This window comes from Simochromis diagramma, unplaced genomic scaffold (genome assembly GCF_900408965.1).
Source record: "Simochromis diagramma unplaced genomic scaffold, fSimDia1.1 OVJJ01000343.1, whole genome shotgun sequence".
Lineage (NCBI taxonomy): Eukaryota > Metazoa > Chordata > Actinopteri > Cichliformes > Cichlidae > Simochromis > Simochromis diagramma.
Genome location: NW_024386831.1, coordinates 15,399,635 through 15,420,082, shown reverse-complemented (window position 1 = coordinate 15,420,082; position 20,448 = coordinate 15,399,635). Strand labels below are relative to the sequence as shown.

The 20,448-nt window shown below is 36.6% G+C and overlaps 1 protein-coding gene across 1 annotated transcript in view; it reads left to right on the top strand.

Annotated features, from left to right (window-relative positions):
* The window catches only part of LOC120731255 (sodium channel protein type 2 subunit alpha-like), a 29,119-nt gene extending 12,087 nt beyond the window's left edge, over nt 1–17,032 (top strand). Inside the window, exons 12-27 of the mRNA XM_040028185.1 lie at nt 1,280–1,651; nt 2,280–2,412; nt 2,514–2,752; nt 2,900–3,073; nt 3,865–4,221; nt 4,378–4,833; nt 9,695–9,833; nt 9,922–10,076; nt 10,254–10,427; nt 10,554–10,676; nt 11,950–12,216; nt 12,323–12,379; nt 12,886–13,023; nt 13,116–13,220; nt 13,326–13,596; nt 13,693–17,032. Of these exons, the coding sequence (XP_039884119.1) occupies nt 1,280–1,651; nt 2,280–2,412; nt 2,514–2,752; nt 2,900–3,073; nt 3,865–4,221; nt 4,378–4,833; nt 9,695–9,833; nt 9,922–10,076; nt 10,254–10,427; nt 10,554–10,676; nt 11,950–12,216; nt 12,323–12,379; nt 12,886–13,023; nt 13,116–13,220; nt 13,326–13,596; nt 13,693–14,891 (4,359 nt within the window). The 3' untranslated portion in view covers nt 14,892–17,032. The remainder of the gene's footprint in view (nt 1–1,279; nt 1,652–2,279; nt 2,413–2,513; nt 2,753–2,899; nt 3,074–3,864; nt 4,222–4,377; nt 4,834–9,694; nt 9,834–9,921; nt 10,077–10,253; nt 10,428–10,553; nt 10,677–11,949; nt 12,217–12,322; nt 12,380–12,885; nt 13,024–13,115; nt 13,221–13,325; nt 13,597–13,692) is intronic.
* Nucleotides 17,033–20,448: the final 3,416 nt, after the last annotated feature.

Sequence of the window (20,448 nt, the reverse complement as noted above, 5' to 3'; positions counted from 1 at the left end):
TTCACAATAGAACACAGGAAACATATCATCTGTTTAAACTGAGGCATTTTACTATTTAATGAAAATTACTGTCTCATTTTGATGGCAGCAACATGTTTCAAAACTGGAGGCAACAGAAACTTAAACCTGAACCTGTCCTACTTGTTTTTAGATATATTGCTGGCATTGAATTTCCGATTTAGCCATTATATTTCTTAAATGGCGCTTTTCCAGATCAGACTTTTGTTATGTTTTCGATCTTCTACTGTGAATACAATTTGGGTTTATGTGCTTTGCAAATTAGTGTATTCTATTATAAGTTACATTTGTTCCAACTCGGCTTGTACAAATCCATTTTTTTCATAATTTAAATTAATCTTTTTTTATTTATTTAAATTGCCAAATTATAGTGGCATTTAATGCAGTGTTCAATATGGTGAAATATTCATTGTTGACATTTTTCAATATAACTTTATTTCAAAATCATGTAAAAAGTACTGACAGTACCAGTTTTAAATTCACTCCAGTTTCAGTAATTTATTAAAAGACGACTCAAAATGACAGTCTGTGATCACTCTCTTTAATTTGAATGACAGATATATATTCAGAAAGCTCTTTGTAAGCCTTGTCAGCGAGAAGATTGACTGACTTTTGTCAAACTCTTGCAGGGCTCAAAATGACTGAAAGGCAGGAGAAGCAAATGGACTGACAATGTGGCTACCAAATTTAAACTTACACGTTGCAGCCATTTGATTTTTTTAGGTTGTATGTGTATGTATTATAATTTTTTAGGATATTTAATATGGATTTACTAACTTTTCTAAACATTCATGAGCTGCTAACAAATTGTTTTGATTTCTTTTATCTCATGTCATTAATCTCAATGCAACCTTTTCTTTACTGCCATCACACTTTTATTGCCATCGGTTTCATCACTTTCATCATCATCTTCTGTCTTCATCAAATTCTTTAGTTCCTATCATATGCCATCATCAGGATATATTTTTTATGAGCAATTTCCTTCTTGCAACAATTCATCATGATCATCGTCATCATCCCCATAATCATCATGCTTTCCTTCTCCACTATCATGATCATTATCATGATCTTTACTGTTCTCATTAACAGTTTTAATTTTGCATTTTTATTGAAATCATCATCATCATCGTGAAGTTTTTCTCACCAAAGAAATCGTTCCTTTTTTTCTTCATTTGTACATATGAAGATCGTTGTCTCTCTCTTCTGTCCTCTTTTTGATTGTCATATATCACATCCATCGGAGACTATCTTTCTCTCCTAGTCTTTTCTGAGTTTTCATGGACCCCTCTTCTCACCCAGAAGGAATAGCAAGACCAGCCTTTTCAGTTTCCAAAGTCAAGCCCAGGATGTGGGCTCAGAAAATGAATTTGCTGATGATGAGAACAGCATTTTTGAGGACACCCTGAGTCGGAGGGGCTCTTTTTTTCTTCCCCAAAGGTGTGATCGACGCAGCAGCAGTATGAGCCAGTGCAGCTTCTTTTCACATCGCAGATTTCAGCCCCGTGAGATCAGGCACAGCTCTGTAGACTGCAATGGCGTTGTGTCTCTGGTGGGTAGGAATGCACTCCCTTCATCACCCGGGGGGCTCCTTCCACCTAAAGTGACGTTAGATATGGCCTCCACTGGAGACAATGTAAGAAAGGGTTCTGTAGCCCAGACAGCCCAATAACTTGCTTACTGTATTGCTCTGTTTTTGTTTGTTTATTTTGGCCTTTTCATCTTTCTGGCTCTTATACACACACATTTTATTACACATGTATGTCACAAACTATGCTTGTCAGTTTTTTGTTTTGTTTATTTCTCAGTTATTTTAGCAAGCTATGCAGCTTAGCATGTCAGAAAATATAAGTCACAACTTTTCTAAACTCAAATGAACCTTGGAATTTTAACTTAAACTTAAACCCTTCCTGAGTCTATCAATGATACAATAATGGACTCTTGGTTATTGAAATGGCTCAAGTGCTTTTGATTTATACTGCTGCTTTGTGCTTTTGGACAATGATAGGCAGAGCTGTAGCTTCTAACTATATGATCAATGTACCAATACTATGTCAGTTATCCCAGAGCTTTACTGTAAGATATTCTTTTTTGGATAGTTTAAAGATATGCAGCTTTCAGTGGAACAGTTTCCTCTGCTTTTTTTTTTTTTTTCATTTATTTAGTAAATGTTATGCGATGATAAATATTTATGCTTGTACTGTAAAATGCAACATATTTTTGTATGGTTACATTTTATGTGTAAAAATTGTTTCTATCCCTAGGCTGACACCACTGACACAGAATATAGACAGAGCATTGGAGGAATAAACCAGGGATATATGGACTACCTTCAGAGCCCAGAGGCCAGACAGAGAGCTCATAGTATTGCTAGTGTCATAACCACCACAATGGAGGGTAGGTGTTTTTCACCATGGCATGAATAGCCAATCCTGACTATATCTGTGGTGTTAAAAAAGTTAAATTGTACTTTCACACAAAATATGTTTTGCAATCAGAACTTGAAGAGTCACGGCAGAAGTGTCCTCCTTGCTGGTATGATTTTGCCCACACCTTCCTAATCTGGGAGTGTTGTCCAGGATGGCTGAAATTTAAAAAAATTGTCAAACTAATCGTGATGGACCCATTTATGGATCTATTCATCACCATCTGCATTGCACTAAACACATTGTTTATGGCCATGGAACATTATCCAATGAGTGATGGGTTCCAAAACATGCTTGCTGTTGGCAATAAGGTTAGTTCAATTTAGAGAATATTTTTTTAAATATAAATATCTATTGATTTTATTAATCTTCACTGGGGTTTTTCTTTGTGTGTGTGTGTGTGTGTGTGTGTGTGTGTGTGTGTGTGTGTGTGTGTGTGTGTGTGTGTGTGTGTAAAGATATTCACCGGCATCTTCACGGCTGAAATGGTCTTCAAGGTGATTGCACTGGATCCATACTATTACTTTCAGGAGAAATGGAATATCTTTGATGGGATCATTGTCAGTTTAAGCTTGATAGAGCTTTGTTTGGAAAATTTGAAGAACATGTCTGTTTTGAGATCATTCCGATTGGTAAGTCTAAATATAATCTAAACTTGCATCAAGAAGCAAGCGAAACCTTTGGAATTATCTGTATCTTTGTATACATTTATTACAGTGTTTGCCTGTGTTCAGTATATTCAAACTTGCAGTCACTTAGCAAATAATACCAAAAAATCTGAGTTGGTTAGGAAATACCAAACCTGAAGAGCAGGTTTACTCTGCTATAATTAAATAAATAATCAAACAATATGTTACAAGATCCACTCATCCACTCAGCACCCTGCTGTTTAAAGCTTTGGCTTTGTTACCTAATGCTATAATCAGACTATGAAAATAGTGGTCGGAGACTGTGGCATGATCGAAATTATTGCAAATAAGTGCAATGAACTTACTCATTGCCTTTGAAATGGTTAGTTCTATGCAATTACTGGGCAACCACAGATTTTTTTTCCCACTCTCAGCCAGAGGTTGTCATCCTATTTTTACTCTAGTGTGACTCAGCCATTAGATTTCACACCCCTGACATGCTGACAGAAAGAACATGCAGCACAGCATACAATGTAAAAATCCCAATGTATACCATTATAAAAACATTTGATAATAAAAATAATTTTAGCTGTGAGGGAGCATTATAATTTGAGGCTGGTTTACTGCCACTATCTCTGGTTAAGCACTTAAAAAACAAACAAAAAGAAAGACAAAACTTGGATCTACATAGTTCCTAAGGATTTATATGCTTCTATTTGTAACAAATGCAATAGCATGTATGTTGTGTTGCGTTTTGAGTTAGGAAATAACTTCTGTTTCCTCTTCTTTTACAGCTTAGAGTATTCAAGTTGGCTAAATCCTGGCCCACTCTAAATAAACTGATCAAAATAATCGGTAATTCAGTGGGGGCTTTGGGCAACCTGACACTGGTCTTGGCCATTATCGTCTTCATCTTTGCTGTGGTGGGCATGCAGCTATTTGGAAAAAAATACAAGGACTGTGTGTGTAAAATTTCTGAGGACTGCACTCTTCCTCGTTGGCACATGAATGACTTCTTCCATTCATTCCTCATTGTTTTCCGGGTGCTTTGTGGAGAGTGGATAGAAACCATGTGGGACTGTATGGAAGTGGCTGGGATTCCCAAGTGTCTCACTCTCTACATGATGGTCATGTTTATAGGAAACCTTGTGGTACATTACATTTTATGGTCAATTCATTAATTCATTAATCTGTTTAAAAATGTAATTCCCAATTTAGTAACCTGTTCATTATTCAGTTTTACAGTAATATGTGCTCTTTTGTTATTATCAGTTACAAATCTTATCTTGTTTATCATTACCTTATAGGTATTGAACCTCTTCTTGGCCCTTTTGCTGAGTTCATTCAGTGCTGACAACCTGGCAAAGCAAGAAGATGACCCTGAGTCAAACAATTTGCAAATTGCCATGGCACGCATACACAAAGGCATTGCCTTCACAAAGTCGGTGCTTCGAAGCACCTGCAGCAGCGCCTGCCTCAGAGATAAGAAACAAAAGAAGGATGAGGAAAAATCTCTGGATGAACTCCACAAACCTTTAGGGTCAAACGGAATCTCCAATCATGGCAATGGAGAGGTGATTGGCGTGGACAAAACTGGGGACAAATACATAGTCAGCAGCAGGAGTGATGATTCCATGATGTCGTTCATCAACAACCCTAGTGTGACTGTCACTGTTCCTATTGCTATCGGAGAGTCTGACTTTGAAAATCTTAACACTGAGGACTTCAGCAGTGCATCATCAGATGCAGTAGGATGCCCTGCGGTAAGGATCCTGTTGGTCAAACTGCTCTCTCTAGATTCCTGATTTCTGTTTTAAATGACATTGCAAGTTAAATGTTTATGACATGTAATGCAATCAAATAGGACTTTGGTTTAAAAGAACACTGTTGGTGAGGTAAATTAGATATTCATTACCATACAGCAAAGGACAGAATTGTTAGTCGTCTATAACTTTTCACAAATTTTTCCAAGTCCTGTTTAACAGAGAAAGGAATTTTAACATATCCTAGTGTTCATTTCCAAACATCCTTTCCAAACATCCTAGTTGTTTTTTTTATTCTTACATTATTTTACTTTGCACACAGAAACAAAATTATTTCACAAAAACTTAAAAATACCAGGTTCAAAATTCCAGAGTATTTGAAATTCTTCTCTTGCTACATCTGCCAAGCTTGTTCTGTACTGTGTGGCTCTCTTTGAATTTCTTGATGAAATTTCTTCCCTTCCTGACACTTGGAAATGCAGTGATCACTTTGTATATCCATCTCCTGAGCATGAACAATTGCTTTTCTCTAAACTCTTTTGTCTAAACTCATTTATTTTGTTTTTGGTAAGATGCTGTCTCAAGTGATAGCTCAAGCCCTACCTGAGGTTTTCATACTGTGTGTAAATTGGAAGATAACCTTCAGGTTTAATTGAATTTTACAAGCTTTGAACATGAAAAAGCTCAAGCACCTTATTGCACAGCAGAGGTTTATAGTATGGCTCAATAAAAAAGGTCAGTTTTTCAGGGCACTCATTATAGTGACACTGGTCATTTGGGGGTTTTTCCATTCTTGTATTGTGTGCAAATAGAAGAAGTGAAGTGAAGTGAAGGACTTAGCCTACAATCTACAGTCATGGCAATGACATGTATCATGATACTTTCCCTAACTGCACATATACCATAGCCTTCTAACAAGAAGAGACCATATAGATGGGAAAATACCAGTGTGCACATTACATTATGAGCCATTTAAGTCTGAGTGCTAGGGAGCTTAATCCTCCTACTAAGAGGACGGTGTTTTGTGTTGTAGGAAAGGAATATATTGAGTCTCTATAATATTACTGTTGCATTGTTATTGCTGCTGTCCGTGTATGTATTTATTATTTGGATGGGTAACAGAAAAAAATAATATTTCTTGGCAGTATTTTAAAGGAAGGGTTGTATTGTTTCGGCTTACTTGTTGTTGCTTGATACAGATGCTGTAAGAACTCCTTACAATACATCAGACTCATCAAAGAGTGCCCTGCTTATGAGAAGAATCAAATAACCCTTTAACAGAGGTTAAAGGGTTATAATTCTTTGATGACTTTAATTCACTCACTTGATTTGTTTTTTCTAATATGTTTCCCCCTCCCTCTTGTATGTTAATGATTAAACAATTATTTATTTAACAAAAAGTAAGTCAATATATATATATAGAATTAGCATGTGACATGTACACCCCATGATTCAGTAACTTACTGAACCACTTTTAGCAGCAATAACTTGAAGTAACTGTTTTCTGTATGACTTGAGAAATTTTAGCCCACGTGTTTACAACATTGCTTTGAAGGCCTTCATTTATGAACACATTTTTTATAGCCATTATGTTGTAGATCTGTTGATGTGGTTGGGACAATTTTCCTATTTGGGCCACGTTTTAGCTTTTGGACAGATGCACTCACATTTGACTGCAGAATACTTATAAAAAGTAGTTTATGTTGGACTCTATGACTCTTTGGGAGTTGGTATGATGTGTTTGCTTTTCACCAAACAAGGCACTGTGAATTATGAGCTAACATCTCCAGTTTGGTTTAGTCATCAGAAGACTTGTAGTTTGTTAAAATTCCGTTTTTCAAGAGTTTTTCAAGCCATGCTGGCACGTTGTTTTTAAAGACCAGAGGCTTTCTCATGGCAATCCTTCCAAACACGTCATAATTGTTTAGTCTTTATTTAATTGTACTTTCGTACTGTCAAACCTCTTGAGTTTTTTGTAGTTTCCCTGAGCATTGCATGGCCTGACTTTGGGGTGAATTTGCTGAGATGTCCACTCCTGGCAAGCTCAGCCAGGAGTGGATGGTCTAAAATGATTTCCACTTGTGGTTAAACTTTCTGACTGTAGAATGATGGACTTCATACTTGTTCAAAATGCTCTTATAATCCTTCCCAGATTTATGGGAAGTAAAGAATGCTTCTCTAACTTCACTGCTGATGCCTTTCCTCCTTGGCATTGTGTTAACACATACCTGAGTGCTCAGACCAGCAAACTGCCAAAACGTCTGCTTTTATAGATGTGCTCACACCTGGAAGTGTGTAATATATAACATTTTGTAGTTCATCTGAGGTTGTATTAATTAATTAATGTGTTATTATGTCCTGATACACATCACCTAAAAGGAGTACTTTCTTTTTACAGTGACTGTACTGATCGACTATAGCCCAGTGTACTACTAAACATACAGGGAGTGCAGAATTATTAGGCAAGTTGTATTTTTGAGGAATAATTTTATTATTGAACAACAACCATGTTCTCAATGAACCCAAAAAACTCATTAATATCAAAGCTGAATGTTTTTGGAAGTAGTTTTTAGTTTGTTTTTAGTTTTAGCTATTTTAGGGGGATATCTGTGTGTGCAGGTGACTATTACTGTGCATAATTATTAGGCAACTTAACAAAAAACAAATATATACCCATTTCAATTATTTATTTTTACCAGTGAAACCAATATAACATCTCCACATTCACAAATATACATTTCTGACATTCAAAAACAAAACAAAAACAAATCAGCGACCAATATAGCCACCTTTCTTTGCAAGGACACTCAAAAGCCTGCCATCCATGGATTCTGTCAGTGTTTTGATCTGTTCACCATCAACATTGCGTGCAGCAGCAACCACAGCCTCCCAGACACTGTTCAGAGAGGTGTACTGTTTTCCCTCCTTGTAAATCTCACATTTGATGATGGACCACAGGTTCTCAATGGGGTTCAGATCAGGTGAACAAGGAGGCCATGTCATTAGTTTTTCTTCTTTTATACCCTTTCTTGCCAGCCACGCTGTGGAGTACTTGGACGCGTGTGATGGAGCATTGTCCTGCATGAAAATCATGTTTTTCTTGAAGGATGCAGACTTCTTCCTGTACCACTGCTTGAAGAAGGTGTCTTCCAGAAACTGGCAGTAGGACTGGGAGTTGAGCTTGACTCCAACCTCAACCCGAAAAGGCCCCACAAGCTCATCTTTGATGACACCAGCCCAAACCAGTACTCCACCTCCACCTTGCTGGCGTCTGAGTCGGACTGGAGCTCTCTGCCCTTTACCAATCCAGCCACGGGCCCATCCATCTGGCCCATCAAGACTCACTCTCATTTCATCAGTCCATAAAACCTTAGAAAAATCAGTCTTGAGATATTTCTTGGCCCAGTCTTGACGTTTCAGCTTGTGTGTCTTGTTCAGTGGTGGTCGTCTTTCAGCCTTTCTTACCTTGGCCATGTCTCTGAGTATTGCACACCTTGTGCTTTTGGGCACTCCAGTGATGTTGCAGCTCTGAAATATGGCCAAACTGGTGGCAAGTGGCATCTTGGCAGCTGCACGCTTGACTTTTCTCAGTTCATGGGCAGTTATTTTGCGCCTTGGTTTTTCCACACGCTTCTTGCGACCCTGTTGACTATTTTGAATGAAACGCTTGTTGTTCGATGATCACGCTTCAGAAGCTTTGCAATTTTGAGACTGCTGCATCCCTCTGCAAGATATCTCACTATTTTTGACTTTTCTGAGCCTGTCAAGTCCTTCTTTTGACCCATTTTGCCAAAGGAAAGGAAGTTGCCTAATAATTATGCACACCTGATATAGGGTGTTGATGTCATTAGACCACACCCCTTCTCATTACAGAGATGCACATCACCTAATATGCTTAATTGGTAGTAGGCTTTCGAGCCTATACAGCTTGGAGTAAGACAACATGCATGAAGAGGATGATGTGGACAAAATACTCATTTGCCTAATAATTCTGCACTCCCTGTAAAGGATATTTTTAATGATAAATATCCTGTAAGGTGTTAATATGGTGCCTATGATTTTTCAGGATTAGTAAAACACAGTGGTAATTAGCCATTATTTCTGGATTTCAGCACACAATGAGTTAGCTTTGCTATAATACTGTTGATTAATCGAAATAGCTTGTATTTTAAAATCAGCCATATTGTGTTGATTTGTGACTCTTTGTTTTCCATAAATGTAACATTAAGCTCCCCTTTTCAGATTTACAGTTGTAGAATGGATGTACAAAGCATCATTACATTAACAGTAGGGCATACAATGTATCAGAGTAACATGCTTACATTATTCCCTGTTCTGCATTAGCTGGTCCCAGGGCAGCCAAGTGCTTCTGCATTCTCCAGGAAGACATTCAAGCTGTTTTCATACTAGCTATTAGGAGACACGCCCTGCAGATAGCTATACAACAACAGGCTAAAGGGGTGAACTTATGGCTACTGCAAAGCATTTCCAGGCTTTAAATTTACCAGTCTCTCTCACTACCTATCTATCTATCTATCTATCTATCTATCTATCTATCTATCTATCTATCTATGCTCTTCCTCCAGTAATATGGAACTGAGCAGGAAAACAGTATAAACTATAATGCAGACTTCTTGGTGCCTTTGCTCTTGAGAACCACTCAACTGTTCTTTGGAGTCAACGCACTAATAGTTTGTTGTTTTGGCTAAAGTTTTGCATGTGTTTGTGTGTGATCATATATCTGCTTTAATTTAACCATCATATGTTATAACTATTTCTGTGTGAAAATAGTGCTGCTCAATAGCTCTGTTGTATTTGTTCACCCAACACTTCTTTTTCATCCACATTCTCTCATAAACAGATCGTTGAAGATGATGATGATGGACAGTTCAGCTCTTCAGAGGGAAGCACAGTGGATGGTCTTCCAGCTGGAGAGGGAGCAATTTCCGTAGACTTTGAATTAGAAGACACTATGGAGCCCGATCCCTGTTTCCCTGCTGGTGAATTCACCACCTACCTAACCTTAAATGTAATTTGAATCTGCATTTTCCATGACTAAAACCCCATCTGCCCATTGTCTTTTTTCAGCCTGTGTGCAGACATTCCGTTGTTGTCAAGTAAATGTAGATGTGGGCTGGTGGAAGACATGGTGGACACTACGAAAAACCTGTTATCGGATAGTGGAGCACAACTGGTTTGAGAGCTTTATTATCTTCATGATCCTGCTTAGCAGTGGGGCCCTTGTAAGTATTTACATGAAGAAAGCAAATGTTGCATTTGGATGACTAATTTGGTTGCTTTTGTGGATTTATGTGAGATATTTTATCTAGGATCTCTCATCAAGCAATAGATTCTCAAACGGAAATTTCATTATGTGCACGTTTGGCATTACTAAAGGTTGTCTTTTTCCACACATTTAGGCATTTGAGGATATCTACATTGAGCAAAGGAAGACTATTAAAACAGTTTTGGAGTATGCAGACAAAATTTTCACCTACATCTTTATTCTGGAGATGTTACTGAAGTGGGTGGCATATGGATTTGCCAAGTATTTTACAAATGCCTGGTGCTGGTTGGACTTCCTAATTGTTGATGTAGGTTGAAACTCTGCTTACACAGTGCTGAATCTGTTCTTTGTTGTGTTGAGACGTAGAATGAAACTGCACTGTCTTTGATTAATGTGTGTAATATTTCTTCTTTGCTCATGACATGTGTTCTAGGTCTCACTGGTCAGTCTGGTAGCCAACGCATTAGGTGCTAATGAACTTGGTGCCATCAAGTCTCTGAGAACTCTAAGAGCGCTGAGGCCACTGAGAGCCCTGTCACGCTTTGAGGGCATGAGGGTAAGAGTTGTTGAAAGTACTTATCCATTCAGAGTCATGCTGTCTAGCACTAGCTCAATATACTAGTGCAGAACACTTCCACTTCATTAGGTACAGCTTGTTAGCTCTAGATGGGCCACCTTTTTGCTATCAGAAATTGCTTAATTATTGTAGCACAGATTCAACAATAAAAAATAAAATTTGTTGCATGCAACCATTCTTGTCTTCCCCCAATTCCCTTTCTCCTGCCTTCATTTGTCATCCTGGTAAGCTTAAGTATTTTGTTCTCCAAGTTGAAAAAAAAAAACACTTTTACTTCCAATAACTCCTCAAATATACACCAGTGATGCAGAATTTTGATAAAAGGAATAGTTTGACATTGCGGGAATTTCTTGCTGAGAATACAACCCCATTATATAGTGCTTTTCATAGTGTTTGTTTTTTACAGAGCTAATACACAACATCTAATAATGAAAATAAATCAATTCAAAATCAAAAGTAATACAACACAAAAAATAAAATCCTGTAACTCGAAGGTACAAAGAACTTAAATAAATAAAAACAACAGCTGTGAAATAAATAAAGTCAAATAAAGTGCTACTCTAACTCTTAAGAAACAAAAAATAAATAAATACCAAAATATCAAATTATTCTTATATCACTTTTCTCTTGTGATATCTAACGGCATTAGAGTTTTTTGCCGTGCTATGCAAGCATGGTCTTATCAGGTTGATAACTTATGTAACTGAAGAGACAGCTTTGTTGGCTGCTGAAATCAATAAGGCAGGTATTGATTAGTTGCCTTCATATTGTGGTGGTCTAGATTTACAGCACTGCTACAGTGATCATCTTTCCTCACGTGGTAGCCAGAGTATTCCCTGATTTGCATGCACAAATTCTCATGTGCGTCAGTAGTGCCATAATAGCTTCCATGCCAGTATCGCTGTTTTGATATTGTTTGTTGCGTATGTAACATGATTTTCTTTATGTTTTATGTATTTTTCTTTTTACAGTAATCAAATTTTGCGGCATCCTCCTTTCTCTACAAGGTGTTCATTTCAATGTTTATCTAAAATTTAAAACTCATCTGCTGACTCCTCTCCTGATTCTGTTTCCACCTTTACCATGTAGTTGTGTTGGATCTTTGGCGTTAGTCATAGCTGTGATGAGGTGTGATGTCAATATGCATGTTGGCACACATTTGTTTTTTCCCAGAGTATACAGTGTGGTACATCACTTTAAGATTCTGTGATCCCTGTCAGCTTTACAGATATGTCATGATTTGTGTGTGCAGGTGGTTGTCAATGCCCTATTGGGAGCCATTCCCTCTATCTTCAATGTGCTGCTGGTATGCCTCATCTTCTGGCTCATTTTCAGCATCATGGGGGTCAACTTATTTGCGGGAAAGTTCTACCATTGTGTCAACACAACCACAAATGAGCCGGTTAATGTAAAAAAAGTGAAACATATGAAAGATTGTAATTTCACGGATTCTAAGGTGAAAAACGTCAAGGTCAACTTTGATAATGTTGGCATGGGTTACCTTGCACTGTTGCAAGTGGTAAGTAATTCAGTATTGTGTTTCATAATTAGTGTCACATTTTGTGCCAGTTTTGTAATACAACAATATGTGTTTTTAATGCCACTTGCTGTATTCTTTTCTACAGGCTACATTTAAGGGTTGGATGGACATCATGTATGCTGCTGTTGATTCTCAAAGCAAGGTGGTGATTTTTTTAGTATTTCAGTGTTGAAATGCTTGAACTTCTATAAAATATCCATGTTTAATTAAATCATATTACACCTTTTTTGTGGAGATGACACGTTGTTCACGAAAAACATATAACACTGTTAAATTAATTTTAGATTATCCTATTTTGTTTGGCCACGTTAAAGCTGTGGAACACTACACCCGATGCATACCAAACATTTCCTGCTGTTGCTGCTTAATCATGATCAAAATGCTTAAAATGTATTTACAGATCATAATCTTGGTAAAGATAAAATAGTCCAGTTAGCTGTTAGATCAAAGTTTGAAGGTGACAAACTGCATCAGGCTTTGAAGTCCTTTTTATTTGAACAAAATTATTTTTGGGGGGGCGGGCTTTACAGTAATCTAAATGCCACACAAGTAGGGCCACTCCTCATGAGGCACACATGAACTCAACCAGTACAGAAATTCAAAGGATGACTCTGTTTTAATGTCTCGTTTTTTCTGTCATCTATGTAGCCAGAAGAACAACCAGACCATGAGATCAACCTATATATGTACTGTTATTTTGTTGTTTTCATCATATTTGGAGCATTTTTCACACTCAATCTCTTCATTGGTGTCATTATAGACAACTTCAATCAGCAAAAGAAAAAGATAAGTATCAAATCTGCTTTTTAAACAAATTTGTGGTATGTTGGCTTCCAACATGTTGTTGTGATTCAACATGCCTATCTTGCTTTCTTTACTTCGGAGGTCAAGACATCTTTATGACTGAAGAACAAAAGAAATACTACAATGCCATGAAAAAACTGGGGTCAAAAAAGCCACAAAAACCGATCCCTAGACCATCGGTATGTAACTCAAGCCTTGACTGCATTCAGTATGAATTAAAACCCTCACGTTTATTTAATCCAAAATTTATTGTTGTTTATTTTTCCTATGCATGTCTGTTTTAGAACAAGATTCAAGGATACATCTTCGATTTTACCACCAAGCAATCATTTGATATTGTGATCATGGTTCTAATATCGCTTAATATGATCACTATGATGGTGGAAACTGATGAACAATCAGACTACAAAAAAAACGTTCTCTACTATGTAAATGTGATATTCATTGTCGTCTTCACTGGAGAGTGCATATTAAAGATGCTCTCACTCCGGCACTACTTTTTCATGAATGGCTGGAATATATTTGATTTCATCGTTGTTATTCTGTCGATCATCGGTATGACTCACCTCCATTTACAGTTTCTCTCTGATACATTTTTAATATTGCAGTAATCTGTCATCCAGTGTTTAATCTTTTCATTTCTTTCTTTAGGTTTGTTTCTCTCCGACATAATAGAAAAATACTTTCTTTCACCAACCTTGTTCAGAGTCATCCGACTGGCACGGATTGGCCGCGTCCTCCGCCTTATTAAAAGTGCCAAAGGAATACGCACACTCTTGTTTGCCTTGATGATGTCACTTCCTGCCTTGTTCAACATTGGTCTCTTGCTGTTCTTGGTGATGTTCATCTATGCGATCTTTGCCATGTCAAACTTTGCATATGTCAAGAAGGAAAGAGGTATTGATGATCTTTTCAATTTTGAGACTTTTGCAAACAGCATGATCTGTCTGTTCCAAATCACCACCTCAGGTGGATGGGATACCCTACTACATCCCATTCTCAACAAAAATGAAGGTGACTGTGACCCTGAGATGGAGAATCCTGGTAGTAATTTTAAAGGAAACTGTGGAAATCCTACACTGGGAATTACTTTCTTTGTGAGCTACATCATCATCTGTTTCCTTATTGTGGTGAATATGTACATTGCAGTCATCCTGGAAAACTTTAGTGTAGCTACTGAAGAGAGCGCTGACCCACTGAGTGAGGATGATTTTGAAACGTTTTATGAGGTCTGGGAAAGGTTTGATCCTCATGCAACACAGTTCATTGAGTATAAAATGCTTTCAGAATTTGCAGATAATCTGGAACCACCATTGCGCATAGCCAAGCCTAACAAGTTTGACCTGATCTTTATGGACTTACCCATGGTGAGTGGTGACCGCATTCACTGCCTAGACATCCTGTTTGCATTCACAAAACGTGTTCTAGGTGAGGGTGGAGAAATGGACATTCTAAAGGAGCAAATGGAAGAGCGTTTCATGGCCTCAAATCCTTCCAAGTTGTCCTACGAACCCATCACTACCACCCTCCGTCGCAAACAGGAGGAGGTTTCAGCTGCTGTCATCCAGAGAGCATTCAGGCATTATACAAGGAAGTGTCCAGGAAAAGGCAGAAGGTCCCATGACACATCCAATATTAACAATCAAAAGGATAAAAAGCTCATTAACAAGGGAAAGCATGACACAGACAAACTTAAAAACACGTCTAGTGCCAATAAAAGCAAACTGACACCTTCTGCTGCCTCTCAACCTTCATGTAACAGTGTGACAACAAATGGAAAAAACAAATATGAAAAAGACAAAAGTGAAAAGGAGGTTGTGAGCAAAGATGTCAAAGAACAAGATATGTAAAGGAAATCTGTGCTACACCAAAGACAATGTAGTGAATGCAAAATGTTTACAACCTTCCACAGTGACTAAGACATCCAGCGGATTCTCTTCTATAGTATGGATATCTACTATGCCAAACTGACTGTGCTTGCTTGAGTCTAGAGGAGAGTTTCTAAAATAGAAAAGAGCCATTCAGGCTACAGTATGACAGTATGACTCACTTGGATGAATTGAAGAGCAAAGATCCATTATGTCTGCTTGTGAGGTGAGACGACATTACTTAGTGTTCTGAAAGGCATATTAGTTACTGCTTTACTTGTATTGCAGCTAGTTCTGCTATCCAGTGTCTTGAATTGTTGTTATATCACTGATTGGTGTATTACTCAACTTAATTTTTCAAGCAGGAAAAAAAGAGAGTTATATGCTATTGCTGAAAAAAAAATCATAGTTTGGTTAATTGTCTTTTTATACATTTTTTTACTCTTCAGAAAGGGTTGTATCTTCAGGTATAGGCTTTACACAGAAATGCACTGCTTTAAGGTTATTTTTGCTTGTCACTAATAGTACTTCAAATCCTAGAGACATTGTCAGTGATTATACATGCTAGAGTGTGCGCCATGATTTGTCCGCCAGATGCAAAGAAGCCTTGGTAAGGCTGCTTTTTTATTACAATACAGAAACGTACCCTTCAATCGAAACAAATCACAAAGAAGTTTGCTGATTATATTTGATTATCAGTGTCAGATCAGTAACCCTTGAAAAATACTTTGTACACTGTTAAATCATTTTTCAAATCATTCTCCATATGTTGTTGTATTTGGCCAACAGGGGTTTGATGCATCCAATAGGAGCTATAAGGTGAAAATTGCAATTGTTTATAAAAAACTTAAATATGGTTGGAAATTCTTATTTCTGAGACACATGGATACTGTTGTCATTATATGTCCCTTCTGTTAAGCTGTTTTTACATAATCTTCAATGGACATTTTTGTAAATTATAACTGTAAAAGGGGTGGGGTGTTGTTTTATTTTATGTAAAAAGTTTTCTCAGAGTGCACCATTAAATCTTTTTATGTTTTTTGTCTAAGCCAAGTGAAATATGGCTCACAATATTCTGAATGACCTCAAGGATATGACTTTTCACATCTCACATGTCCTAAGCTATTTCCTACTTCTGTTTACATTTTATATTGTGTTCATTTTTTCAGTTATTCACACATCCAATCACATCCATCCTAAACTGTTTCATAAACTTTTCTCGTTCTGTGTTATAAAAGTATAAATCCATTCATGTAATTACATTCTGCATGTAATTAAAACGTTCAACATAAAGGTATACTGTATGCATAATGCAAGAATGTTTTGATTACAAAGACTTTAACAACTCCCATCATTTATATGCATAATGCTTGTAGTGTATAAATTACCTGCATGCAAGACAATGCTATAACCTATTTCACTGAAAAGCTAAAGGAATAAAGATTACATTTAAGTCAAGTATGCCTACAACATTCATTTATTTTATCACGGAAAGTAAAGTATGAGCGGCATTATTTAATTCATGACTGTTTAAGTGGAGTGTGAGGGTGGAACTGGAAGGGGATTATGGGAAAAGCTATTCAGTGAGACGATTTGATTGCATTAGATTATAACATTTGTCTTCTTATCATTCACAGTATTTCCTGGAATAGCAGTGTACTACTTTCTGCCTTTTGTCCAGTCAAATGTGTTTGTTAAGAACTACTTCCATTTTTATTTATTTTTGTTATGTGTAATATGCTTTGTTTACCCATCTACAGCCCTTATATTTTTCAGATTCTAGAATGACTTTTTCGTTGTACTCTAAAATTGGGGGGGGGGCAATATGGCTGAGCCATATATAACAATTCCTAAATAAAATGACCAGTAAGAACAGCAATGACCACAACAAGATGCATGTTTATCTTATGAGCAGAGAACATACACTTTGTTTGTTTTATGGGGGAATAAAACTGTCAGAATGAAGAAAAAATATATTAAAATATATTAAATTCCTTGTATTATGTAGCAAAGTAATATTAAAACTATTTGTATGTAATAATTATTTTATATAATGTGATATAAATTGATATTTATCATTTATTTTGGTTCTGTATCCATTTGTGTTCATTCCTCTATTTATTTATTCACTATTCCCCCAAAATTTCTGTTCTTATTTTTTGCATCCAGCTATATTTACATTTGTATTATTTTCTTTCTTTATTTTCTTTCTTTGTAATTTAATAGTGCATGTTTCCACAACTCAAAAAACAAAACAAAACAAAAGTTCAGCTTAAAACGCTGACTTTAACTAATTTAATTACATGTCAATTTTCCATAAATTGACTGGTATACATTAAGTTTATACATTCAGTTTATTTTAGGCACATTTTCTTTCATTATTAATTTCCATGATTAATTATTTGAATAAATAAAATGTCGATTTTGTATATTTCTGTTGCATTTTACTCAGAATTATTGCTTCGTGTTTATTGAGGGTGAGGAATCATTTTTGATTGCATTTATTTACGTACTTCTGTATTCATTTCTTGTCCTTCAATATGCAAATAAGGAGGGGGGCATGCAAGGTTGGTCATGGAGTAAACCTTTTACTTGTTGACTGATCGACACATTAATGCATATTAACATGTCTCGTTCAAACGTAACCAGGTCACCAATCTCATGACACAAATGGTTTCCTCTCATAATGAGAGGAAACCATTTGTGCTAGTGAACTGAGGCACTTAAATAATCTAGCTGAAAACAATACTGTCTGTGAGAGGCTTTTTTTTTTCATGTCTGGTGGTACAAGGCAGATTAATCATACTATATCTCAAAGAGATCTTGTTTAAATAAGTTTTAAATTTGTATTGTTGGGCTATATTTTATGTAAACATCTGAAAGTTGCAAAGTGAGAAAGTCAAACCACACCTACAGTGAGTGCTTACCTATCAAAATTGAGTTAACAAAATCTTTAATGTTGAAATTTATGAAAGCCCGTTGCCTACTTTGGTTTAATTTTATTTGTATTTATTTACTGTTGTCACTGACATCAGGCTTGCCAGTTGAATGAAGCTGATGAGTACTTTTCAGTTGCATGAGAGTATTTCATTTTGAAAAACTGCTCTAAAGTGCAATGATGATTCAAAGGCATTAAGCATCAGCTTTTACAGTAATAGGCTGTAAAACATTAACAGTGCTGACAATTACTGAGCCACGATCAACATCTATGTTACTTGAGGACCGGTAAAATGGTGAAGCTATCATGATCTCTCGCAAATGCCAGATGTAATAAGAACTCTAACTGTAAATTGGACATCTTAATGTTTTGTATTTATTGGGATATTGAAAGCAATTGTGGATTTATGAATATCAGAAAACAATCTTGAGTGATCGAGTGGCTTGCAAAGCTTTTTTTATTAAGTTTTTTAGCCCGTTGTTGCCAAGAAGTAAGCTTCACAACTTAAAATATGTACACTACAAGTTGATGATATTTTCATTTAAATGCAGTTTCAGAAAACATCAATGAAAGAAACTAGAATCTGCTTTTTGAGAGTGCTTTGTGGCTTCTGCCGGAAACTATTAGCATCTTAAGTGTGTGGAACATTTTATTAATTATTAATGACAGTCCAAATATTCATTATAGTCCAACATTGATTTTGCCTACTGTGGCTGCCTAACCCTGTGGGAAGTAAACAAGAGGCTGATGGCAAAGTGCTGATTATTCCTGCCATTCTGTCTAATAATGATTATGTGATTATTACTTTGGGCCACACCCAGTAACTACACTATGGTAAAGATTTGGTTCCTTTGACACTCAAAATAATTGTTTAGCTCTTAATAGCTGTTTATAAATAAATTATTCCTAACGTTGCTCTCAGAACATCACAAATTTTTTTAAGTGTAAATGGCAAATGTCAAGATTCCTTTTCTTTAAAAAACAAACAAACATTTAACTTAATATGAAATGTATTTTATTAGAAAATGCCAGCTTAATATGAAATGTAGCCAAAGGTTGAAACTGGCATCTTCACTCACAGCAACAAGTGGAGTTAGGCCTTCAGTTTGCCTGTTTTAATGACCAGTAAATCAAGAGTGATTCTGCAGATTCTCCTTGCTGGTTGCCAAGCAACATGACATCAGCCTCCTTTGTTAAACCATATTATGGTGGAAGGTCGGAAGTCGATCTGGTGCCTCCACCCCTGGAGTCTCACAAGATGGGCTATAACACATGGGCATGTTTTACGTGAAAGGATGTATTGGGCTTAATATTTCGCCACTGGTATGCACAGAGGAGAGTAGTAAAAGAAAAAAAATCATTTGCGAGAGAAATTTGAGAATGCTACCCATTACAGCTTTGTAATTGTATTTTCTGTGGATAGATGGGAAGAAAATCCTATTAGATTATATAGTGGTGAGTTCCCCTTCCCCTCCCTCCACCTTCCCACTGCACTAATAGAACGACACACAGACAGACAACCACACACGGACACTCACTGTTTATCTCAACCTCTAAATCGCACACAACTATATGCACACACAGACACACACTTTGTTTCCAGTGAATCACTCCCAACTCAGAATAACAACTATCACAGTTTACAGACAAAGAATGGACCATTTCCTCCTTCATTTCCTTTTTAATTATTACAAGAACAAAATTACTGCAAATGTTGACTCACTGGACACTTTATTGGGAAGATGTTGCTAGCACTGGGTTGGACCTCTTTTTGGCTTTAGAACTGCCTTAATTCTTTATGGTGTAGATTCAACAAGGTGATGGCAACACCCCTCTGAGATTTTGGTACATTTATAAGATATTTATAAGATATTTACATTAATTACTAGTAGAACAGATATACCTAATGTACTGTTTGGTTAATATAGGCCTATATACACATACATGTAAAATAAATGTAAGGCTCCGTTTCTATTTATCACCTGTTTTGTCAGTCAGCACTCTACCTGAAGGTGTATATGTGGTTACATAAACACAGAAATCGGTACAGTAATCAAGCTACTGTTAAATATTGGAATACAGTGGTTAATGCAACATTTTCTAAGAACCTCAGCTCACTAATGTCCATGAGAGTCCATGAGATAAGCACAAAACTTGTACGCTTATCTCAAAGGCACCTCACATAATCTTTGCGCTACTGCTATAAGGTATGGTCAGCTCTAAGAGATTGTACCAAAGCACCATTTGCTCTACATCCTATGGTCAATGGAAAAGTAAAAGATCAACCCAAATGTTTATTCAGAACTTTCCAACCGGTCCTGTGCAAGCTATTCAGCAGTCTAAAAGTAACCTTCAGGAAATGTTCATTACTCACCCAAGGAACTAGTCCAACTGAAGACAGGAAGAGTCTTAGTTTTTCCACCAAGCATCTCACCTCTGCAGGAGTTGGCAGACTTTAAAAGCAATTAGACACATGGAAGCATCTCTAGACACACTATTAAGTCCCTCTTACTTCTGAAACAAAACTTAAAGAAGAGCATGCCAGAACATACTTTTTATGCACCCACTTAAAGTTTTCAAATAACAAAGAACCTTAAGAGT